We start from the raw sequence: 25,368 nt of genomic DNA, 5'->3' as shown, positions 1-25,368 counted from the left end.
ACACATGATGATGATTGCTTGTGTTGCAATCGAAACGTCGTGAGAATTTAATTGTTTTATTTGTATTATTATTATACTTCTACGTGAATTTACCGAAAGAACCAAGAATATGAATCCCTGCAGTCACGAAAGCTTTACATCGAAATTGAATTTTTTATCGATGGAAATGAACGGCACCCTTTTAAAGCTGCGTAATCCGATATGAAAATCGTGACTAAAAAAAATAGTTGAAGGAAATTTCGCCCGTAATAATTTTTTTAGGCTTCCCTTGTTTCCCCTCCAATAATTTTATATTAAAGCTGCTTCTCGGCGGCACGCAGCGCGCTCCCATCGGATTGGGGCACACGAATAAATAATGAACGTATCAGTATCGACATCTGTCCAGCGGCTGGACAAGGTCAGCGAGAAACAAGCGAGTGACACCGGCGGTAGTCGTCGCATGGGGCAGCAGCAGTGCCAACTGTAGAGTTTTCTCTCAAGGCCTACGAAACAGAAGTGCCTAGGGGCCGACAAGAACCTTAATCGGGCCCTGGTATACACGGCTTACCGAACGAGGGCTGTTTACCGGAACGCAGGGGGGGGTGGGTGATGTTTCCGTGCTTTGACGCTGCTTAACATTCTCATCTCCGTGTCAGATCGTAGTGCCCCGTGTGAGGGTACCAGCGGTAGTGTAGCGGTTCGCGCGCTGCGCTACGAACCGGTCCTGGGCCTCTCCTAGGTCCACTCAGCCTCGAATTAGTACCCGGTGCGATGTATAAAGATGTGTAAACATCGCCACTAGGGAGACAAAGGCGGCTGGGCGTGGTGTTGGCCACCCACCCCCTCATGTGCCGTGCCGGCCTTTATAGGTGCTCGCTAACAGCACTTGCCCCTACAGTCTGTTAAAGGCTACACGGGGGGGTCTTTGTCTTTGCATCATCCATTTGAAAGGTGTGAATGTATGTTGGCCTTTTTTCACACCGCACCGTAGCCAGCCGTGCTAATGGGAGGTGCAGGGGAAGGGACAACGAACGGTTCTAACAGAACGAGTTCTCGATCTCCATGAATCGACTGCGAGAACGATTCGGAGTATTTACCGTGTACGTCTTTGTGCTGTGCGCGTGGCTTTTTGCGTGATAACGTTTGCGCATTGCCGCATGCATTTAGCCGTCCAGTCGACGAGGAAGTTGCTCGGATGGACGCTGAGATGGCGAATCATCGTTAACGTTCAAGTGACGAGTCTTATAGGGGGGGAGGGCGCCGGACTGGGAATTCAGTGTCAGGGAGGGCAAGCGTTGGGATTGAGAATCGCTGTATGGGAAGAGGAATGGAGACTTGGGGGTTTGTGTTGAGGTGGAATTGACAAATGCGGAGTGTACACACAAGCAATGGAGTGCGACTCTGCGTCCTCTTTGGTCCAGGGATCGGCAATCAAAATAACAAGAAGAATCGTTCTTTTTTTCAAATTCGGTAGAAACACTCAGTCTTTCAAGAGCCGCAATGCTTGTGGTGAACATCACCAAGTAGTTCTTAAAGAGCCGCAATTTGACTCGAGTGCTGCAGGTTGCCGACCCTTGGTTCAGTACAATAGTTAAGCACGTGGAGGGAGTGATTATTTTGGACCCAGGAACACAACCCTATTTTTCCCATCAGGTCTATTATTTGTCCAAGGCGGTTTTGGCCAACACGGCATTTTCCAGGAACGTAGCCCCAGTGTTCGGCGAGGTCAGCCTGGATTCAGGTCTCGGATGCGTTTTTGGGTCGTGCCGTTCGGCACAATGTCCGGCGTTTCGCCGCATGCACCGGGAACTCTTCAGGACGACGCTCGGGAGTCTCGTGCGTTGTTTGTGATTGTTTCGCCGCCGCTGGGAGAACGTGATTGGCGCGTTGGTTGGCGGTGGCTTGTTCCTGTGCGGCTTGTTTCTCTGCGTGCGAGTGGTGACGGGCCTCTTAACTGTTGCTCCGTGTTGCAGAGCCTCTCTCGGGGAATTTCTCGCCTTTGTTTGCAGCGCAATAGCGCGACTTGTTGACCAGGGTCACCCTGCCACTTGGGCTCTCGTCTGTCAAAACAATCCCATTGTAGTTTGAATTTTGAACTCGTGAATCTGCCCGCAGTAGTAGTGCAATTGTAGTTTGAATTTTGAACTTGTGAATCTGCCCGCAGTAGTCGTGCGCGGCGAACGCTTTGAGAGAGCGACTGCTGGACGCGCGGCCCGACCCGGAGCACCGCACTCGTGGATTGCGAGCGGCCGTGAAAACTTTGCTTGTCAAGTTCGCCGAATCGATGCGACGGGGAAAGCGCACGTGACGATGGACGTCGGGACTTATTTTTTGGTCCCCGTTGCAACTGCAGCTCGAAGCGTTTAGATCGGCGGATGTTGGAAGCAGCGGCGGTGGCGGTGCCGTCCCCCCCCCACCCCCCACAGCAGGAGGAGCCACGTCGCTTCGCGGACGACGTGCGTCGGTGCGCTGGGACGGCGCGGCGAAGAAGACTCTCGTCCGTCGCGCTAGCCTCGTCCGCCACGCGTGCACGGCGGCGTTGCTGTAGCGTGTCGCGCCAAGAGAGAATTTAAATATCGACGCTGACAGCGCACTCTCTGCTCTCCCTGCAGCTCCACGTTCCTGCCAGCAGAGCCGACGGCCATTTTGTGAGGACGGCGGTGGAGGGGGCGCCGGGCAGCAGCGGCAGTGGCAGTGGCACGTGCGTGTGAGAGAGAGAGAGCGAGGGGGCGCCATCGCAGTGCTGCTGCGCCCTCCGACGCTGTGAGGCCACCGCCAGCGGTCGGTGGAGCTCCAGGTACGGTCGCCCACGCATGCTCACCCTGGCCGTGCGCGCGACTGTACACGTTGCGGAGCTGCGCGCGGGTTCACGTGCGGCGTGTTCACGTGCGGCGTGTTCACGTGTGGCGTGTTCACGTGTGGCGTGTTCACGTGCGGCGGGTTCACGTGTGGCGTGTTCACGTGCGGCGTGTTCACGCGCGGCGTGTTCACGCGCGGCGTGTTCATGCACGCAGCCTGCGCAGCGCTATCACTCCGCGGCCAAATAGAAGAATTTTGAATTCTGAACGCACGGGCGCGTGCATTTTAATGTGCACAATTTAACGCCTGCTCGGGTGAATTTTATTTTTTAAACATCGCCAATATTTGCAAAAAAAAATTTTACAACCTCAAAATGAATCGCAGGAAATATTCTTTTGAATTTTTAGCAAATGGAATTACGAATGTGGCGCGCGTAGGGATATTGGTGGAACCTGGGTTCGGGGATGAGGAGCGCCCAGAATGATTTATTTAACCGCGCTGGGTTCTCGTTGTCATTCCTTCGCTGATGGGCAGGGGTCTAATGCGTAATGTACACAGCGCTCTGCATGGTGCCGCAGATTAATAATGAAATCTAATAATTGAAATTCAAATTAAATAATTATACAGCCGCTGCTAGATCAAGGCCTTCCCACCCCTTGTCGACCATGTGGATTATATGACCCTACTTCACCACATTGGTCAGTGCAGGGGGATGGAGGTCTGGTTCGGATATCAGACGATCTCACATGCTCGCGCAACGCAGGCTACTGTAAAACAGCATCTTGACAAGTGGTAATTCCACGATGCCGTTTAAATCCGGCTTATGATTACGGTTGTCGCGCGTGATGTTGTAAGCTGACAGTTCGGATTTTTTGTTGACATTATGCGCGGCGCACGGCACGGCGGGAGGAGCCGGCGCACCCATGCGTGCGGACACGGTGCTGACGGTGGGTGACGCTGTGATTCCCGACACCTGATTTTGTTCCGCACGCGACACCGAAGTAACGACATGGAAACGCGCGTTGGAAGCGTGAGGGGGGAGGGGGCAGCAGGCGGGTGACGGTGGCGTATCGTCCGGTGTTTAATGCACGCGAAGTCGGCCGGTGTTTGGCGTGCTTGGGTTAAGCGCCGGTTAAGAGTGGGTTAAATGAGCTCGGGCATCTCGTTTCGCTGGGCCACACGGAGAGATGGCGGCCAAGAGACCGCTGCTGCTCCCCCACTTCGTGGGCGGGGTCGGTGGTGGTGCCAGACGTAGGGGGGGGGCAGGGGGTGGGGGCGGGGGAGGTGGTGGGGGGAGAGTAAAAACCTCGAGACGGGCGAGCAACAATAAATTAATATTTTGTAGAAAAAAACAAATAGCAACAAACTGCTCTTTGTTTTCATTTTAAACCAACGTGACCAGCAGTTTCACTGTCACACGCCACGTCTCTGCTGCTGCAGCTGTACGAGTAGAAAAAACGCCTGAGAGCCATTCCCAAGCGATTAATTTACCTGTCCGGAAACTCCCCGGGAGCGTTCCATCTCTACATCTCCGTGTAAACAATGCGCTTCCTTGGTGGAGGGAATACCTCTGAGCTGACACCGTGGGCTGGAGTGTTGGCGGGAGAGTTGCTGTGCAAGCGCCTCCCCCCACTCCTCCCCCCACTCCTCCCCGCCCCCACCTCCCCCCACTCCTCCCCGCCCCCACCTCCCCCCATGGCGTTGGCATCTCGGGTGCTGCCCCGCCCACTCCCCGCTCACCACGCAACCACCACCGCCCCGCCACTAATCTCGCTGCTGCCGGAAGACCCGCAGTGAGATCGACCGTGGCGCTGTCAGGTAGCTGGCGGTGCGGTGAGGACGTTCGGCATGTGGAGGTGACACGGTGGCCGGCCGGGTGCTGCTGCTGCTGCCGCCGCCCACCTTGTTAGCGACGCCGCAGCGGCTGCTGCGGGACGGGCAGCGGCGCTCTCGGTAACGAACCCTCGACCCTCCCACCCCCCCGCCACGCGCGCTCCCGCGGGGCGGTCGGGCCGCGTGTGGCAGCGCGGTTGCCCCCCACGCGTGTCGTTGGCGTCCCCCCGTGGCGTCGCGTCTCGGCGTGCGCTTTTGTCGGTCGCGCGATCGCACCGCTCGTCCGCGATGCCCTTTGTTTGTTGGGGGAAGCCTCGGCGAGCTTCGAGACTTTGCTTTCAGGGAGGGCCCCCCCCGGGAGGGTCCCCCTCCCCCCCCCCCCCGGCTACGTCGGGACACGAGGAGGATTCCGTACCGTGGGCGTTTGGGGCCACTTTGTGTGCGGCATAGGTCGGTGCAGCAAGCTCCGTGGTGCTGCACCTCTGTGCTCCCCAGCCATCGCCAACCCGTACCGACCAGACGGGGAAAAGTGTGGCCAAATCGCCCCCACAACTTCGCATGGCGTGTGGGGGGGCCCTCATCTGGCAGTGGATTGACAAAGGGGCTGCACTTGAGTGGGCGGCGCGGCGGAAGCAGCTCTCCTCTGCTTTACCCACCCCCCCCCCCGGTGTCGTTCGGCCGACACCCGACAACCGACAACCGGCGAGTGGTGCTGACTAGGAAACGGCCGTCCGCGTTCTCCCGCGCCGTCGCTGATGTGCCCGCGCCATCGGCACGAAAGAGCGAGAACCAAAAAAAAATCCGTGCGGCGCCGTAACGGAATGTTCGGAGTGCGTAAATAAATAATGAAGCGGGCCGCTGAAAGCACTGCTTTCAGAGCCTTGGCCTCACTTGAACCCTGCCGCTGCTGCTGCTGGCGGAAGAGAGAGCGGCGTGGCGCTGCCAGCCACGGAGGGGAGTGCCGTCTCCCCGACGCCAGCCCGTGCGGTGCGCACTGTCTCAGCTCCTCCACGCTGTCGGTCGCGGTGTGCGTGCGTGTGCGTGTGTGCGTGGGGAGCGGTAGTGTAGCGGTGGTTAGTGCGCTGCGCTACGAACCCAGCGACCCGAGTTAAATTCCTGCTCGTGGCCAACACCGGTGACGAATATATAAAGCCTTCTTGGGCCTCCCCTAGGTTGACTCGGCTTCAAATGAGTACCAGGTGTGGGGTGTAATCATCGTCACTGGGGAGACAAAGGCGGTCGGGCGTGGTGCTGGCCACCCACTTTGCATGCCGTGCCGGCCTTCATAAGGTGCTCGGTAACAGCACTTGCCCCAACAGTCTGTTGAGGCTACACGGGGGTTATTTGTCTTTATCTTGGTCTTTGTGTGAGGGGGCCGGCAGGGAGCAGCGCCGCGGTTGTGGAGATTTATAAAAGTGAAAATGAGAATAATAGTAATGTCTCACGGAGTATCAAGACTCTTGGTCAGGAGGGTGCTGGATTGGGATGTTTGGTTCATTCCACGAATGAGAGTTTCACTATACATTTGCTTTTATTTGTTCAGGGCTTGTGTACTTTCTGTAGGGCGCTGTGCAGCCTCGCATGAACGGTGCTGTACAACGCCAAGCTTGAGTTAAGAGTACCCAGAGAAACTGCACGGAAATTAGGGGGTACTACGTGCTGTCGTGATCTGGAGACCTGGCGGACCACCTTGTTCGTACCTTGTTGGTACAGTGAACAAGGAAGTCTCAAGTCCCCGAGAACAGGATGTTGGGAGTTGACGCGCGCACGCACGCACTCGCGTGCCCTTTTACTGTGCTTCTAATCGCGCTCTCGGCTAGTAAACACCGCGGGGGGTGTGGGTATGGATTTTTTTTTTTTAGAAACGCCACTGAACTTTTCAACAACGCCCGGGGGAACGGCGGCAGTGACGTCTGCGATCGTTGATCGAGAGGCGGCGGGGGCTTGGCTGTCGATTTCCGCTGACGAGGCGCGAGCGGGGGTTGGGGGGGGGGCTTTACGTCGGTTAGCCGTCACGTCATCGCCGCCTCCTCCTCTTCGCGGCACCGCTCGGCTCCCTCCCTGTCCCTGGAGCTCCGGTGCGGAACACGAGCGCACCGGGGGGGGGGGGGGGCCCGGCCACGGGGCCGGCGTGGTAGCAGGGACGGTCGCGCTCCTTCAACCGTCGAGTGCGGTCAACTCTCCGTCAGCCGCGCTTGTGGCCCGGATAAGCCAACGTCACGGGTATTGCAAAACGGTTGTAAATCGGTAAGAACAAATAAATGTATTTATTGTTTATCCGCGTAGGATGGGGGTGAGGACGCAGAGCGAGGTCATCATTTGGCACGATGTTCAACACGGCAAAGCAGAAAAGTTTTGCTGGCTGGAGGGAGGGATAGACGGTCATGTAGGCAAAGGACGATGCGGGCTGCTCGTAAGTAACTAAGTAGGCAGACGATCGTCTCCTTCACGTAAAAAAATACGTGTTTAAAAAAAATATACTTCCTATCAGCGACACGGCCGTATGGGAATGTGTCATTTCAGCAGCGTTGGTTCAACACTTGCAAACTCTGGACTGGTTTCAACATCCATCGTCGCATCAGCCGAGAATCCATGGGTCGATGCGGCTCGACACGCGAACAGTGTCCTCGCTCGGCTCGCGAATCGTTTTTGTTTCCACGAGCGCCACGTCACTCGCAGCGCGCACTGCATCTGCAGCGTCGCAGCGGTTAGCCACAGCCAACATCGGTGGCGAGCGATATCCGAACCAGTTTTAATGGGTAACCCCCCCCCCCCCCCATTCACCGACCGGCAATCACCCGTATGGTCAAACAACCCAAACACCTGGCAGGGTGTGGCGAGGCCTTCATCCAGCAGTGCATTGACAAAGGGACGTAACGTTAGAAATGACTGGAACTCCGTGAACTGGCATTTGCTCGGGGAATTTACAATTCTGGTGGCGAGGGCTGGGAGTTCCCGTCGCCCGTGCGCGGCGGCGTCCGTCTTGACGCGGAGCGGTTTGCCGCGGCCCTCATCACGATTCGCCATTAATTTTTGGTTGGCCCACGTCGTAACGATCTGACCGGATGCGCGTCATTGTAAACCCTCCGCGAGCGCGCAGCGCCGTCTGTCTCGGCCGTTTGGTGGCGGCGGCGGCGGTGGCGGCACGAGAAATCCGGACGATCTGACGATGGCGAAGCGCCGTGGTTGAGGGCTTCCGCAGCGATGGCTGCCGCGGTGAAAACATTAACCCCTCCCCTGGACAATGGGCAGAGGTGTCGCCAAAGAAGGGGGTTGCAAATTTATTTAATCAGAGTTGCTTTCGACGTCTACAAGTCTTTTACGCTGTGGTGAATACCAGCCCCTCCGCCGGCTGCGACGTTGATGCGAAACCGGTTGCCAACCAACGGTGCGCGCCGATCGAAACGCAGGCTTGCGCCACGCGGTTCGGGGCGAGTATCGCGAGCGTAGGGATCAATTGTCGGCGATTTGGCACGGCCGAGGGTCGGAGCGAGAGAAGTCCGGGGTGCGGATCGTGGCGGTGCGGTGTGAATGCCACGCACGTCCTCACCTTCACGTTTATTTGTTCAGTCGCTTAGCCAGGCGAGAGCTTAACCTGGCGAGGGACCAGAATAATGACCTCCCCGAGTTACTGAAATGACAAGAGCAAAACAAATAAAATAAAGTGCAGCGATGAAGTCGATTTATAAAAAGCCCCGGGCAAAAATAACCACGTCACATGAGAAGTCTGAGAATATTGCACGAATGTAATTTATTGCTAAATAATAATTTCCCTTTCTAGATTTGAAGCTTTCGTGACTGCAAGGATTCATATTCTTAGGTTTTTTCGGTAAAGTCACGTAGGTAAAACATAAAATTTAATAAAAGTAAAATAAAATAAAAATCACGACGTTTCGGAGGCAACACAAGCTTCCGTCTTCAGCCCAAGTCCCCCACGCAGTTTATTTTTTATTCTGGTCACGGTACGATTCCAATTCGAGTTGCGGGAAATGCTGCACAGATCTTCGGTGACGATTGTACGATTGTGTACAACGGATGAGGATACAAGAGAGTCCAACACAATTGGAAATGGCGCCGTGGTAAAAAAATCGACGGCTCTGTGGCGGGATTGTTTTTGAGCGTTTCTGCTCTTGTTCAGAGGTTAAACTCGGAAGGGTCCAACTGCTATATCGAAACGCTCGTTAGCGACCACCACACCCAGCCGGAGCACAGCTCTTGCTGTTGTCATCTTAGCCCAGTGCGTGGCGCGCAGTGGCGCATCCGTTTTGTTCTTTAAATCCAGGGTAACGGTGGAATTAATTCTCTGCTGTCGCGTGGTTCATTTTTATATCGCACGTCCGACATACGCGACGTCATATTTCTAAAAACCATAATCGACGCTCGGACCCAGCTCCCAACGCTCGCTCTCGCGACCAGCGTTAGATTTCGCATTATAATGGCCGCGCTAACAAATATATAATACTCAACCTCGCCGGTTCTGTTAAATCCACCATTTCCCTTTCTCAAAATGGTGCGGCCGGACGTATGATTTGTGCGGTGGCAATAAAGCTATACTGTAAGCGGGTGCCATGGAGACAGACGGTGACGTCACGGCACACGCATTCCGCTCGCTAAGCCGGGGGGGGAAGGGAGCCGCGTGCAACAAGCACGGTGGCTGGGCGGCCATGACAGTGCCTCCCTCCCGGTGCCGCCCGACCGCTTGCAGCCGCCTCGCTTGTAAGTGCCACTGCCGCCACCGGCGATGCGGCTTTCGCCGCGGTGACGACGCTCCCCTCGCCGCCGGGCGGCCGTTCTCTCCGTCGTGCGCCGCAGGGTGATGCTGAAACGCGCCGTCGGTGCCGCGTCGCGGGAGGAGCGGAGTTTGACGTCGTCGTGCGGCGTCGGCGGTTGCGCTCGCGTCGGGGACACGCTGGTGCATTATCGGAAACGAACAAGGTCCCCTCCGGAAATGCGCGTCGCGCCGTCGGCCGTCGAGGCCGGCGGTCGGCGCCGTGACTGGACATCGACGGCGAGTCCCGCGCAAAAGGAGCGGCGTTTAAAAACGTGAACGGGCGAACGCGGCATACGGCAGGGAGCGCTCGGTGCGAGCGGTGCAGCGGCGAGCGGCTGGTGTCTACGCCGTGTTTTTTTCCCACGCGTCTGTCGTGCGCGCACGCTTCACGTTTTCGGTCGAGGCTCGCGAGCCGCTCGTCGTGCGTTCTGCAGGAACGTGCATCCACGTCGCGGCGGGTATAAGCTTTGCGCCTCTAAAGATGCATCGGGATGGAATGTGCACATTTTTAAACGCGGTTGAAATATTGCGGCGCGATGCTAAAATTGTATTCGTTTTAATCGTTTTTTTTTATCTCCGGCAATGTATTTTTGGAAAAGGTTGGCGGAATATCGTTTAGCCAGGACTGCGGGAGCGTCCCGAGTAGACGGTGCGTTGCGCGTGCAGGCGCGTGTGCATTTGCGTATGTGCGCGTGTGCATTTGCGTACGTGCGCATACGCAAGTGAGCACCACGCATGCCAGCGAAGGGCTCTGGGTCACGGATAAATCATTGTTTGATTTGTCCCGTGGCTGCTCGCCGTGCGATGATGTCATCTCCCGACCGAGACCGCACACGTGGGTGGGTTCGCGCATCTGGCACCCTCACAACGGAGACGTTCACTCTCCGGCTACTGCTGCTCGCCCGACGAGAGGACCGGCGACAGCGGACAGCGCCCGTGACCCTGCAGGTCGCGGGCGGGACGCCGCGGTCGTTGTTAAGCGTTGCCACGGGACCACTCCCCTCCTGTGCACCCCCGTCCCACTCCTGACGCGGCCAACCCAACGGGAATCATTGTGCGCGGGGTCAGGCCGCGGGCCTTTTCCGTGTGGGTGGCACGGTCAGCCCCCGATTGGGTCTCTCTTGCAGATGAAACCCTATCCCTGACCTCTTGACTCCTCACCTGGTTAAGACTAAATACACTGGAAACCCGATTGTCCTGGGGTGACGGGGGAGCAATGACGTCCCAGAGTAAGTAATTAACTGCTGACCGGCGTAGCATGGGAGTGCAGAGGCGGGGCGCGGCTTCTGCTGTCAGCGTGACTACGACTACTTCAAGCTATCGGTTTTACCTGCACACGAGTCGCAGTCGCGACGGTGAAAACAGCGCGTGGTGTGAAACGCGGGTGGAGGGGGGGGCGGGGCGGTGAGCACGGAGTTAGCGCCCCCCCCTCCCCCCCGCAGTGCTCGCGAGCCAATTTTTGGTATTTGTGTCGCGAAGTAAGCGCGTTTCGTGCGTTGCCCGTGTAGCTGCCTGCCCGCCCGACCGCGTCGTTGCTCGCGGCGTTCGCCTCGTCTCTCCGGCACTGTTGCGTGGGCGATTTTTATGTTGGCGATGGGGCACCAGCCAGACTCGCCAGAGTGGGTGGCGCCCCCCAATGCGCTCGGTCATTTTCGTCGTCCCCGGAAAAATGAAATGCCGCGGCGGCTGAGAAACGAGGCAGCCAACGTCAATTGACGCCCCCTGAATTGGCTGTCCGTCGCAAGGAGATTGTTTTTCAGCCTCGGTCGGACTGTCGGCTGCTCTGAATAGCCGCACTGCTCTCTCTCGATTCGGCTGACGCATGGGGCAATACCGATGGCCAATAGAAAATGCGTAACTCGACGCCGTAGACGGCTGCCCCACCGAGGTGAAATATCAATCTGCGAGGTCAAACAATATCGTCACGTTCAACTACGCAACGGTCATTGACCGACAGGTTTGAATGCTGCGTTTGTTAAAGAATCGATTGCTTGCAATTTGACGCATGTGATGTGCTCGCGGGGGCATTCAGGCGAACTAATCGCGTGAGACCAGACCGGTGCGAGTCGGCCGAAACGAAGTGGGGCAGTGACAGACGAGACGTCCGCACACACCCCGCTTGGGTTCGGGAATGGAACGGCGACCCCCGAGTTGTCGCCTCCGCCACCACCTCGCCACCCCCACCGCACTGCCCCCCACCGCTGTCCCCCACCACTGCCCCCCACCGCACTGCCCCCCACCGCACCGCCCCCCACCACACCGCCCCCCACCGCACTGCCCCCCACCGCACCGCCCCCCACCGCACTGCCCCCCACCGCACTGCCCCCCACCGCACTGCCCCCCACCACTGCCCCCCACCACACTGCCCCCCACCACTGCCCCCCACCGCACTGCCCCCCACTGTTGCACTTCCTCGTATCCGTGCGCGCACGCGCGTGCTTTAGAATCGATTAATTTTCCAGTTCTTTTTTGTTTTTGTTTAAAGCTCGACGGTCACTGACGCGCCGTGGCCGTGCCTATCGGGCTCCCTCGCGCACCGCACCCACCGCCTTCGCCGCCGTCGACGATGAGGGTCGACGACGCGTCGCGGTTTCTTAGTTTGCGCCGCAGCGCGGAGCGCGATGGGCGCCAAAGATCATCCTCCGCGGCGCCGTCTCGCCGCTTGGACCCAGCAGTGGGACGGACGGCGGTGGCGGCGGCGGCGCCCGCGCATAGTTGACGTGTCGTTGACGTGTCGTTGACATGTCGTGTTGCTGTCGGTAACTATTCGTGCAGCCTACTGGTGTTGTCTGCATTTATTTGTATGGCGGGTTGTTTGCCATGGTAGCATTAATGCGATTTAGCTGATTTTTCCCATTTCCACCGGATAACTGAATTTATTTAGTGCGGTTGGGCAAAGGCGCGTGTTCACGTGCTTTTTGAGTGATTTAAACCGATTTATTTGTCATCTTTGTACACGGTGTCGCCGAGTGTCGGCTATGTCCGCAATGTCCCCGTAATAATTCGCAGCGGCCGTTGGTTTGAATCGTCGACCCGCAAACTCGACCTGCACGCGATCGTGTTGAATCCACGATCCTGAGATGGCTGCGTTGCTGTTGGGGCTCCGCGAGCCGTGTCATTGGCGGCGGCGGTGGTGGTGATGGTGGTGGCTCGCCGCACAATTCCCTGACCGGTGGGTTCGACCGCCGTGTGCTTTGAAAATGTGGAAATAACCCGGCTACTAAAATTACAACACAGGTCCGGCGGAGCACGAGTGCGAGTGGGAGCTTTGAATGACAGGAATAAAGAAAAAAGCAAGCGTGTCGACACTGCCAGTGGCGGTGAAAGCCCCCGACCGCCGCCCTGTGGGTCGCGTTTGCGCGTGAAGTCGTCGCAAGCGGTGGGGGGGGGGGGGGGGGGGCTCGGGAAAATGGAGCGACGCGCCCTTCGGCCAATAATGGGGAAGATGGCTGCGGCTCCAGCCAATGGCGAGGGAGGGTGGGCGTGCCGGCGGGAGGGAGGGGTGTGTGGTGGCGGCGGCAGCGGCGGCGGCGGCCCCCCCCCTCCCCGTCCTCCGACAGCTGTGGTTCGGCCGTGACGCAGGAGCCAGGACGGAGGCCATGTTTGTGCAGGGTCACGGAAATTGACGTGGGCCCGTGAGAGCGGCCGTCTGCTCGTGCTCGCCCCGCCGCGTGGCCGCGCAGGTAGAGACGTGCGTGCGTGAGAGCGTGTACGTGCGCGTGCGCTCGCTCGGCGCAACCAAACCCGTGGTGCCTCTGTCCGCGGCGCCACCGGGCTCCCGGCTTCGGCACCGTCCTTCACCGCGGGCGCAAGCCGGCGCGCGGAATCGCGTTGTGAACGAGGGTGCGAATTAGTATCCGGACAGCGGATTTAAATATCAAACGGCGTAAAAATGTAGTGCTTTGATTGCAGGTGAAGGAGTGGTGGTACCCGCTAGCGCCGCGATGCTAATCGTGGGATGGCGCGGACAGGGGGGGTCGGACGGCGGAGGCGCTCCCGTGTTATTTAAATCGCGCTCTAATAATAATGATATGGACGCCGCCGGTGCCGCGCTCGCGCGGTCCGTGCACCGCCACCGGCGTTGTTGTCGTTAGCGCCGCGCGGGGCTCCGAGGGCTTGTGCTCCGTGCGGACGCGTTCCTCGCAACGCGTGCGTGCGCCGTCCCGGATCTGGGCCGCGTTGATGCTTCCCCCCCCCCCCGTCACTCGTCGATCGACGAGCGCACCGCTGCGGTGTTTTAATCTGCGCAGGTTAAAAAATTTTCCCCACTCTCGTCTGCAATGAAAAAGAAAATTTCCAAAAAAATATTTTCGTACAAATTTTTTTTTTTTAGACCAACGTTTTGTTATTCGTGGCTCGTCGGCCGGCGTCTGCCTGCTTGGCAGATGCGGCCGCGTTTTATCACAATGCCGCAAACGTACGAGTGTGCTCATTTCCGCTCGGTAAAATTAGTACTTTAAGTGTTTAAAAAAATCCGCGTTTGGATTGAGACGCGGCGTTTGGCCATTACCCGTTGTGGAGCGAACGTCGCGGGCGCTCTCCGGGCGCACGCCAACCAACCGAACGTGCGCGCGTTTCCTGATGCGCAATCATCTTCTTTTTCCTCCACCCACACGTGTACAGTGCCGCGCGGCTAAGTTGACACCGTCGGTGAAACCTCCCCTCCGTACTCTGGTGACCGCTGGCCCGAATCGCACGCCGTGAATTATTTCCGCCGCTCGCTCCGCCGCGCTCGTTTTTCTGCCCGTCGCTCGTCCGCCGATTTTTTTCCGTGAATTTTCCCAGCAAAATTGTTTTGATGCCGTGGTGCGCAGCCACCGCCGCCGCTGCCGCCGCCGCCGCCGCTGTTGGCTTGCGGTCCGTCGGTCAGATCGCCGAGCAGGGGTAATTAAGCGAAACGCATTTAACTAATTAATGATATCAAACTCTCCATTTGGCAGAATGTGCTTTATAATTTATAAGTGGTGGAACGGCATTTGGGGGGGGAGGCCACATCTGGGGAAATTAGCTTTTGTCCGCGGACCCTGCGGCGAGCGAGCGGAGGTCTGCAGGGCTCGGGAAGCCGCTCGCCTCGAGCGCACGGAGACAAAATGGTGGCGGGCTGTAGGAAGCGCGTGGCTCCAGAGCGCTGCCCCGACGGTTTTTCCTCTCGGTGTGCGTGGCAGAGGGCCGCCGTGGGAGCTCCTCCGATCGCACCCCCCCCCCCCCCCCCACTGCGGCCACGAAGGGCGACGGTGCACGCGTGTGGCACGCGTGTCACGCAACGATGACGATCGGGGCGCCATGTGGCAATTTATTTGGAATCCCAACAGTGGTCAACGGCTAAAAAAATGCGGGGGGTTCTGGGAACCCCCTCCGCCCGCTTCTCGTCATCGACGGTGCCTGCGGCGGCACTCGCTACCGTCTCTGTTTGCGTTCCGCCGGAACACTCGGCGGCTTCGCCGAGGGAGGAAGCGGCGGTGCTGGAACCCGTGGGCGAGCTCCGACCTCGCGAGTTGGCTTGGTCTCTCTCGGCCCCGTCGCTGGTCGCAGGTGCAGCGGCCTCCCAGGGTGTGGCTGTGGCGGCGCGTTGCGTGGAATTCGATTTTTTTTTATGGTATCGCGGGGCGGGGGAGGCAGGATGGGAGCATCGTTGCCGTCGGCCGTGAACCCGTCCCGGGGCCTCCGTTGCACAAACCCCGTCGGGAACTCTGTGTGGCCAACGTGCCGCGCTCGTGACCTTCTAACCTGTCGGCTCGTGAGCGCCCATTAAAACGTAAAGTCTCCCTCGAGGGAGATCTGCGACACGAAGGAACGTAAATTAACGTGAACAAACGGCCGACATTACGAGCCCGACGATCGGTATGAACGTTAAACAACAAGTGCCCAACGGCGAGTGACGGACGGGGCGCGAGTGACGGACGGGGCGCGTGTGAACGTGCGGGGTGCTCGCCCGGCGCCTCGCGGCGCACGCAGGTGAGCGCCGCGCCGAGTCGGACGCCGTTGATGACCGCGACGTCGATCCCGCGCGCGTCCGTGTTTTGCTCCGTCCCGCGCCGGCCGCACGGCGGGCGAAGCGGCGCAAGCCTCGCGGCCGTGCGTGTTCCGCCCGAGCGCCGAGCCGGCCACCTCTCGTAAGCCCGGTCGGGGGAAATGTCGACGGGCGGCGCCGTTAACCCGCGGCCCTCGCGGGCGGTTCGCCGGCTTGGCGCACGCGCCGGGGGCCGGCGGGCGGCGTCGTCCACGAGCACGGACTTCGGCACCCAGGAAGGGTTAACGCGACCGCGCCGGAACGGGACGTCGCTGTTCGGCTTGCGGACCGCTCGGACTGCTCCCTCGCCCGCTCGATTGCCGTCCGCCATTTTGCGTGGCGGTGCATGGGGGCGGTGTGCCGACGTGGCCGTGGTGGCAGCTGTACGATTGCGGCATGCCGTGTGATCTACTGTACGCCGTGTGATCTACTGTACGCCGTCGGCAAGGTAACGGCCGCGGTGAAATAGACGCCGCGTTCTCCTCGGGAGCAGCGGAGCAGGATGTGCGCCAGCTGCTTCCTTTCGCGCGTGAGGTGGTGACGCGTTCTACTACATTCGTTTGTGGTGAAATTGACTTGGCGTCGTGATATCGGCAGTATCGGCAGCTTTATCGGCAATCGAGTTTTGCATCTGCAGCCCTGATTGTGCTTACCTCGTGAAACAGCATGGTTTCCATCATCAGCCATGGTCTATTCACTGCTAGGTGATAGCCTCCCCACGCCGTCGCTCATGCATTGTGAATTCAAAATTTTCGTGAATTCGAATTGTAAAAGCTGTCGGTTTTGCTCTCCTGCACATCGGTGTGCTAATTGGCACGCTTTGTTCACCTGCCAATTAGCAAGGCTTGCTCACAGACCTTACTGATTGGCTGTGGGTGTACGGCGCATTTACATTTACGCGACCCAACCCAAAATAACTTGACCCCGGAAAACATGATCACGTGCCACGCACGCACGCACGTGCGCGTGGCTTGCGTGACGCTTTCCGACACTCGATCGCCTTGACGGGCACTGCACTCGCGGGGCTAATGCAGGCCGGCGGGGAGCGGTCGGGGCGGCTCGCGTCTCCGGGTTCTGCGCACGATGGACGTGTCCGGTGTTTTGTCGGAACACGACGCCCGCCGCGGGGTGGGGGGGGTCGCGTTCGCGCCGAGTTGTCATGCGGCGAGCTCGGTCACCGCACTCCCACACCCCCTGGGAGACGCGCACGCACACCCACTGCACACGCTGGGAAAAAAATAAATCGATTTTACGAGTAAAATAAAGTATCTGTTCGGTACGATTTAAAGGCCAGTCCTGTGTCGGTGATTACACGGGAATTGAGTGCCGGCGACGGTGAGAATCCATGGTGAGCAAAATCCACGAGTGCCGAGCTGTGCGGTCGGGCGCCGTGGTGAGGTGAGACCTCCCCCCGTCATCGCGGTGGTGCCGGTTGGGGGGCACTCTTGAGTCCTGGCCAAACAAACAAAGCGTGCAAACTACGGGGGGAGAGTCGAGCGCCACTCGAGGGTGGGGAAGAGGGCAGGCGCGCGTAGGGATGGCGTTGGCGCGTGCCGCGGCGCTCGCAGAGTCAGAATGTTTATTTAGACTGGAGGAATCCGATGAGCTATGAAGCTCTTTTTCACAGACGTCCAGCAACAAGCAGTACAAAAACACGATAGTCGTGCAAAGTACAAGAAAGGTAAACAAATCACCCAAACACATACAAGTCAAACTAAGCCGTCCACGTACACGCGGTCATACGTACTTGCACACACAGGTCAAATTCGTATGTGTCACCCGCAAAGACACGGGGCACGTGCGTGCACTGGCTCGCACAAGTGCTGCCCCCTCCTACTGTGTGGAGCAGGGGTCACATGAAGGGCCATCGAAGCTAGCTCTGATATCTGCTTGCAATGGGCCCTTCTCTAACGTGAGATGTCGCACTGCTTTGCGAGAGATGGGGATGGGTATCTCGTGGCCATGTGATGCCGATAGCGCAATTATACGGCAACTTAGTTGACAGAATTTATACATTCGATGAAAAATTCGATATACGTCAATTTGAATTTACAGGATTTTGAATCCATGAATTATAATATTTGTGGGAAAAATCATACAACGCGCGTCGATCGCCCCTATTTTATAGCGATCTTACTTTGGTAAATGTTTGTTGAGATGTCTGCAGGGAGCCCATTTAAGTATCGGAAAGGTAAACAAATCTCAAACTAAACAACGTTTTGTCTTGCCAGGGAAAGCCCACTGAGGTATGAACGCATTTTACAGAAGTGAACTGGCCACAAATGATAGCTCAACAACAAGTGGCTTATCGTCTCGTCGGCATTGATAGCGGCGCTGTGCTGTGTACGGCAGGAGGGCCCCGATGGCGCCGCCGGGCGCCGTGATGGACGCGGAGCACCCGGGGGCCGTGCTGCGCCGCCTGGACGAGCAGCGCGGCCGCGGCACCTTCTGCGACGTCACCATCATCGTCGGCGACCACAAGTTCCGGGCGCACCGCAACGTGCTGGCCGCCTCCAGCCCCTACTTCAGCGAGCTGCTCTTCGCCAGGGGCGCGGAGAGCGGCGGCGCCGGCAGCGCCAACCGGGTGCTGGAGATCTCCTTCGTGAGGGCCGAAGTGTTTGCCGAGATCCTGAACTTCATCTACAGCTCGAAGCTCAGCACGGAGCGCGGCGGCGCCGGCGGCGGCGACGACGCCGCCCTGTCGGAGCTCGTCAGCTCCGGGGAGAAACTCGGCATGCGCTTCCTGGCCGGCCTGGAGAAATCTCCGGGCTCCCCCGAGAGGCGCGAGACGCCGGTGCCGGTGCCGGCCCCACCTGCCGCCGAGACGCCTCGGGCGCCACGGCCGGCGCTCGCCGTCAAGAAGGAGCTCTCGGAGAAAGAAGCACCGGAGGCGAGCGACGGACCCCGAATCCTGAGCTCCTACTCCATCCCCCAGATGGAGAAGGCGGCCGCGGCGGCCGCGGCGGCCAAGGCGGCGGTGCGGGAGGCGCGGCGGGAGAACTGCCCGGCGCCGGTCCCCGCGCCGCCCGCTACGGTGTCGAGCTGCTCGCTGTACGACGTGCACTCGGTGCTGGCGGATGCTTTCCTGATGGCGCTGGAGCACTCGTACGCCATGCCGCCCGAGCCCCTGCGGGCGATGCTGAACGCGCGCTGCCAGGGCCGCCGGGGCACCGCCCCCCCCCCGGGGAGGCCGTGTCGCGTCCCCGACGCTCCGCGGCCGCTCTTCGGCTGCGGCCGCTGCCCCCGGACGTTTGACGGCGCGGACAGCCTGCGGGTGCACGAGAGGAGCCACAGGAGCTTCCTGGTGCAGTGCGATCACTGCAGGAGGCCCTTCATGAGCGAGCGGCTGCTCAGGGCCCACACGTGCCTCCTGCGGCTCCCGCCGCCGCCCCTGCCGCCCCTGTCGCCGCCGCCCGTGAGCGTCACGGCCGAAACGCCGTCATCGTGCGCCGTCGTCAAACTCGTCCTGCCCGTCGCTCGGCCGCGCGTCACCGCCCCCGCCCCCGTCGCCGGCGACGACGACGGCGGCGACGGGCCTCCTCCGTGCGTGCGGCCCCCGGTGCCGGGCGCCGAGCGCGGTTACGGCGAGCCGGAGGCGGAGACCCGGGGAGTCTACAACAAGAGCGGGAGCAAGGCGGTGTTCTCCGGCACGCTACGGCGCAGGCGGCCGTCGCTCGAGCCGGACCACTACGCGCGCGTCGTCGAAGGGCAGGTCCTCTACTTCTGCTCCGTGTGCGACCGCTCGTACGTGCAGCTCACCAGCCTCAAGCGCCACTCGAACGTTCACTCGTGGACCAAGCAGTACCCGTGCCGCTACTGCGAGCGCGTGTTCGCGCTGGCCGAGTACCGCACCAAGCACGAGATCTGGCACACGGGCGAGCGCCGCTACCAGTGCATCTTCTGCAGCGAGGCCTTCCTCACGTACCACTTCCTCAAGACGCACCAGCGCACGCAGCACGGTGTCAACCCCTGTAAGACGGCGGACGGCGGCGGCCCCGCGGCCGTGGCACAGGACCCGCTCGTGCGCTTCTACCGGCTCCTGCCGCGTCAGGTGAACAAGCGTCTCTACAGGACCTACAGGAGCTTCGACTACGGCGCCCCGCGGGCCGCCGCCGACGGCTTCGCGCCTCCCGCGGCGCCGACGCCCGCGGCGCCGCCCGAGAACGCCGGCCTCAAGGTCGAGGAGGACGCGGGCGGCACCGGCAGCGACGAGGCGGACGACGCCGCGGACGGGCAGATCACCGTGTCCATCGCGGACGACCGGCCGGACGAGGAGCCCTACAGTCCCGAGCCGGACCTCCGTCCGCCGAAGAAGAGGGGCCGCAAGCGGATGGTGTGGACGCGGGACGGCGGCGCCGCGGGGCGTCGCGAGCGCGACGAGGACAGCGACAGCGACCAGGAGTGGAAGGACAGCAGCTGGAAGCCGTACTACTCCTACAAGCCCAAGCGCAAGGGCCCGCGGGGCCCGCGAGGGAGACGGCGCAGGCGGGGCTGGCGGGGGACGACGCGCTCCTCGGGGGCCTTCGGCTTCGGCGGCGAGGCCGAGAGTTCGGGCGGCGGCTCCGAGCCGAGCTACGCCACGCGGCGCCGGTCGGTGGAAGCGGAGGCGGCCGGCGCCGCCGCGGCGGGCCGGCCGGACGCCGCGGATTCCGCGGGGGGCTTCGGCGTCGCCGCTGTCGCTGCCCGCGACGCGGAGCCGCGGGCCACGCCGTGGGCAGGGGCGGGCGAGGGTCTCGCGGCCGGCGCGGAGCCGGACGCCCGTCAGCCGGTCCACCTGTCGCGCGGCGACGACGGCGGCGGCGCCGGCAGTCGATGGTTTCCGGTCGAGAATGCCACGCGCGACGAGGCGGACTCTGGGAAGGCTGACGCTGCGCACGGCTTTTACACCGTGGACGGGAGGGGAATGCGGAGGTCCGCGGAAGACATCGCCATCGCCGAAAAGCTGCTGCAGATGGGGGAGCTCACGCCGCTCACGCCGCCGCCGCCGCCTCCTGCGCCGAGGCCGGCCTACCTGGACCCGCAGGATGGGAACGACGTCCTGCTGGACTTGACGTTTGGCAAACATCGCGTCGCGCACTGCGACCCCGGCCCCGCCCGGCCGTTCTGGGCAGACGCGGGCAATGCCAAACGCGCCTTCGAAACGCCAAACGACAATCTCGGCTATTTCGGCGCCGTCGCCTCCGGCCGCGGGGAGGACGAGTGCCGCGGCCTGGACCTCAGCACGAGCAAGGAGCACGTGGACGGCTGCGGGCTGGACGGCATCCCCAGCCCGTGCAGCAGCGACGAAGAGGACTGCGCGCCGGCGTCCGCCGTCGACCGCGCGCCGTCGTCGCGCCTGGTCAAGGGGATGTACCCCTGCGTCTACTGCGACAAGGTGTTCCCCTTCCGCTGCCGGTGGATGAAGCACCAGCTGGCCGACCACAACGGCAAGACGTTGAACCAGCAGATGCTCGCCAGCTCCGCCGCCAAGGAGAACTGCGACGACGCTCCCGGCGACGGCGCGGACGGGCGACGCGGAGGCGGGCGGTGGGGAGGGGCGGCGGAGCAGCGGCCGTGGGAGCCGGGCGCGAGGCCGGACTCGGACGGCGCCGGCCCCGGGGGCGGCCGGACGGGCGACGAGCGGGGCGAGTTCAAGTGCTTCTACTGCCCGCGGGTGCTGCGCACGCTGGCGTCGCGCTCGGCGCACCACACCTGGCACCGCCGGTGGCTGAAGGCCGCGGAGCGGCGCGCCAAGTTCTGCCCGCCGCCCCGCGCCGACGACCCGGCCGACCGGCGCCACCGCTACCCGCCGTGCTCCAACGCGTTCGACGCGGCGGACTCGCCAGCCGCACGCCGCCGCCGGCGCGAGCGGCGGCCGGCGTCGCCCGCGGACCCGGCGGGGCCCTCGCGGGGGTGGGGCGGCGCTCCGCGCGGGGCGAAGTTCCGCTGCTGCTGCTGCCCCCGCGTGCTCAAGACGGCGGCGGCGAGGGCGCTGCACCAGAAGAGTCACGGGATGACGGCGTCGCCCCCCAGCCGCGTCCAGCACGTGGCCGCGGCGGCGCCGGCGTACGAACAGGCGCTGTGACGGCACTTGGCGCCGGCCGCGGCCCCTCTCCTCCGTTGTCCAGGCCCCCGCGGGAGGGATGCATGCGCTCGTGTCATTGGCGAATTCCCCTTTTTGGGACGGCCGCGTGTCTTGCTCTGCTTCCACGGGTTTCCGCGTTGCTCGATTCGGTTTCCTTGCGCACGCGAGAGGAGTCGCACGACTCCAGATTTTTGTACGGTCTGAACACACCACAGACGCTCGCTAATAGCACTTGCTCCAGCAGCCCGCAAGGCTGCACCGGAGGTCTTTGTTTATTGATGTGCACACACACAGGCTCCAACTAAAGCAAGAGATGTCTCAACGCCTCGCCTTCTAAGATGACTTTGTTCGACGAGTCACCGGTCGGCAGGCTCCCTGCTGCGTGCGCGTCACGCGTGTGTGTGGCGTGTTGCGTGTACTGCGCGTGTGTGCGTTTGTGTCGATCGTGGGGGAGGGCGCTAGCGTAGCGGTCAGCGCGCGGATCTATGAACCCGGCGGCCAGGGTTTTATTCCCGCTCACGGCCAACACCGGTAACGATTATTCGAACTGCTCCTGGGCCTCCCCTAGGTCGACTCGGCCTCAAATGAGTACCTGGGGCAGTGTGTGAACGTCGCCACGAGGGAGACGAAGGCAGGGTGCTGGACGCCCACCCCCTCGTGTGCCACAGTGCCGGCCTTCACAGGTGCTGCTACTCGCTAACAGCACTTGCCCCACAACCGTCTGTCGAGGCTGGGTCCGGTCAGCGTGTGGCGTGAGAGAAGAGGGTAGCCCCCCCCCCACCCCCAGCAGGCACCGCCCTCTCCAGTGGGACAGAGTGTCCTCGTCGCTGCGAGGAGGCATTTTGTGCGGCCTGGGCCCCCTCGCGCTCCCCCCCTTACTGGTGAGGCCCCGCAGTCGGATCGCGCGGAAACCCTCGCGGCCCAAATCGCCCTGCCGAGTGCTCGGCTGTCGGCGGAGGGGCCGGGCAAAACTATTTTGACGACGGTCGCGTTTTTTGTGAATCTGCTTCGGCTGCGAGTGTCGTCGGCACGACGGACGATGCCGCGCGGTGCCGCAGGTGCCGGACGGAGAGCGCTCGGCGTTCCGGCAGGCCGCGCAAATGTCGAGCCTTGCCCTGGGGCGGCTGTCGCTCTCCTCGGTGACGCGTGGACACACATGGGCGGATTGACGGCGGTTGTTGTCGTTCGCGTGGTGAAGACGCGCAAGCCCTCGGTTGTAATTATTTTTGTTTCTCCGCACCGGTTGCTGTCCGTTTAATATTGGATCAGTTTTTTGTTTGTCCAACGGCAGTTTTCTTGCCGTTGGTATTTAATTTGTTGACATCTAACCGTGAATTAAATATTTAATAAAAACACAAAGAACGTGTTTTTTTTGGACAGGTTTGCAAAATGTCCTTTTCCCATATCGTAGGGACCATCACGACGCACGTTTCGCGCCCGCACGGTGGTCATTTGCTGTTGTTGAACAATTGAGGGAGAAACACGGGAAATAAAGACGAACATGAAAACTCAAAAACGTGCACTCCACTCGTCGTGTTCTCCGTGTATCTTCCGACTGCGGTGTGGCCTCGTGGAGGAGCTGGGGTTGGGCCGTGTCTGAGTGAGTGTAGTGGGGAGCGGTGGTGCAGTGGCTTGCGTGCTGCGCTCCGAACCCGGTGACTCCAGTTCGATTCCTGATCACGGCCAACATCGGCGGCATATTTGAGCCGGTCCTGGGCGTCCCGAAAGTCGGTTCGGCCGTAAATGTGTAAACATCATCACTGGGGAGACAAAGGCGGTCGGGTCGGGTGATGGCCGTCCACCCCCTCGTGTGCCGTGCCGGCCTTCCTGGGTGCTACTCGCTAACAGCACTTGCCCCAGCAGTTTGTTAAGGCTGTACGGGGGATATGTGTCATTATCTTTGCGCTGAAGAGCGGGCCTCCCAGCCGTGTGCAGAATAGGGCCCGCCCGACGTGACCACGTGGCCCGTCTCACGTGGCCTGCTCTCAAGACTGGCCAACCAGGGTCACGCAAACACAAGCGACGTGTGGTGCCGCACGCGCATGCAGATCATGTCAACACAAACCCACGCGGGTGAATTCAAGATTGTCGTGATAAAAATTAAACGAACCGTGGCAACTGAACCTCTGCGAATTGCGGGGAGGCTATTGGGGAATTGCAAATTCGAGGTTCGTCATCACGGTGACCCCTGGGTGACCCAATTGCACCGAGATCGGCTTGGGAGCAACGGGAAGATTTGGAATTGGTGGCCAACGTTGTCATGGTCCAACACCCCTCGTCACCGCGGGAGAAATCGGCGTGGGGCCAGCGTGAAGCTCTCACTCCCTCTGGTGGCCGCGGCTCGGGGAGTCACGGGGTTCGTGTCTGAAACATCCTCCATAATCATCCCTCCTTAACGCCATGCGCTCTCTTCTGATCCGCAGCCACCCTTCTAAACGGTTCAGTGCTTTCCTGCTGCTCGGTGAGCAGTTTACATCCCCTACACAGCCAGTGGTGGAAATTCCACATTCCAATGGCGGGGGGTTAGCCCATAGAGCAACCACACATTACTCATTTTGTTTGTCTTTATCAACCCCGGAGGGATGATGGGCTAACCCCCCCGTGCCACACCGCGAACCCGCCACACCTACAGCACCTGGCCAGCTCTGTGGTCACCCACCCAGGTACTCGCCCGCGCTCTAACCCCCCTGCTTAGCTTGCAGTGGGTGAACCGTGCCGCAGTCCACGCCGTGGTGACTGGTGAGGGCGCCGAGTCGTCGTGGCCTGGTCCTCTGCTGCCCTCTGCTGGTCAGGCAGAGGCACCTGCAGGGGCCGCGGGGCTCGCCCCGTGGGGGTTCGCCCTCTGCCGGGGATGTGAGCGCTGTGCATGGATGCCCGGCCGTGTTGCAGGGTAACTGGGCAAAGGCGCGGCAGTGCAACGTCTCGCTCACGGACCCTGCTGGTGGAAGGGTCTCCACTCGAAGGGAGTGGAGGCCCTTCCACGGGTGCTTTGGGGAGCTCTCCCATCATGATGGAAAGTAGTTCATCGTCTCCCATCTTGGCAATGTGGATATTATATTCTTGGTTCTTTCGGTAAAGTCATGTAAAGTTACCGAAGGAACCAAGAATATGAATCCCTGCAGTCACGAAAGCTTTAAATCAAAATTAATGTGGATATTGATGGAAAGTAGAACATCGTCTCCCGACATGGGAATGCAGCTCATTTTTTATTCTGCCTACAAGGGGAAATGTCCGCTCACCCTGGCAGTTTGTCACTGGCAAAGTTAAAAAAATCCGAAGTGCCACGAAAACATTGGGGAACGCTGACTGCAGATTAAGTGCCTGCAACGTCTCAAGCAATTTAGTTGGGCACTTCTCATCCTCAGTGTCAGACATGAAAGACTTGAATTGGATGAGATCGTTGGAAAAGTTCATGTCCAGGTCTGATGGATATGCAGCAGAGAGTGCATTTACCTTTTCCACTATGACATCACTGTTAGACACCTGATCTGACATGAACAGAACTCCAAAGAGACTGGTCAAACGCTTGCAAGCGTCCAAACGATGTTCAAGGCATGCCACTAGCTTTTCAATGACCATATAACACGTTTCTATTACTGGTAGTAACCTCCTGGTTACACCAGCCCACAGGGGATTATTGTGTCCGTCCGTCGTGCAGGGAGGAGCTGGGTGGGGAGGGAGGGGCTGGGTGCGGAGGGTGGGTAGGGTGGGGAGGGGCTGAGTTGGATGAGTGGGCATGTTTACCCCCCCACCCTCCCCGACATCTCTCAGACTCACACTCACGCTCACACTCTCAGACTCACACACACACACTCACTCTCAGACTTACACACACACTCACTCTCACACTCTCAGACTCACACACACATACGCTCACTCTCAGACACACACACACACTCACATCTCAGACTC

At 60.4% G+C, this 25,368-nt stretch overlaps 1 protein-coding gene across 13 annotated transcripts in view; it reads left to right on the top strand.

Moving 5' to 3' along the window:
- LOC133353781 (uncharacterized) overlaps positions 1-22,972 on the top strand; it is a 29,937-nt gene extending 6,965 nt beyond the window's left edge. For 2 of the 13 annotated variants that reach the window (XM_061570165.1, XM_061570166.1), the window contains exons 2-3: positions 2,592-2,776; positions 17,020-22,972. In XM_061570165.1, the coding sequence (XP_061426149.1) occupies positions 17,755-21,456 (3,702 nt within the window). In that variant the 5' untranslated portion in view covers positions 2,592-2,776; positions 17,020-17,754 and the 3' untranslated portion in view covers positions 21,457-22,972. The other 11 variants (XM_061570169.1, XM_061570171.1, XM_061570168.1 and 8 more) reach the window with 11 other exon arrangements.
- The last annotated feature ends 2,396 nt before the right edge of the window (positions 22,973-25,368 follow it).

Source organism: Lethenteron reissneri, chromosome 45, assembly GCF_015708825.2.
Source record: "Lethenteron reissneri isolate LAM-NWPU_2019-01 chromosome 45, ASM1570882v1, whole genome shotgun sequence".
Lineage (NCBI taxonomy): Eukaryota > Metazoa > Chordata > Hyperoartia > Petromyzontiformes > Petromyzontidae > Lethenteron > Lethenteron reissneri.
This window is presented reverse-complemented; position numbering and strand designations above follow the sequence as displayed.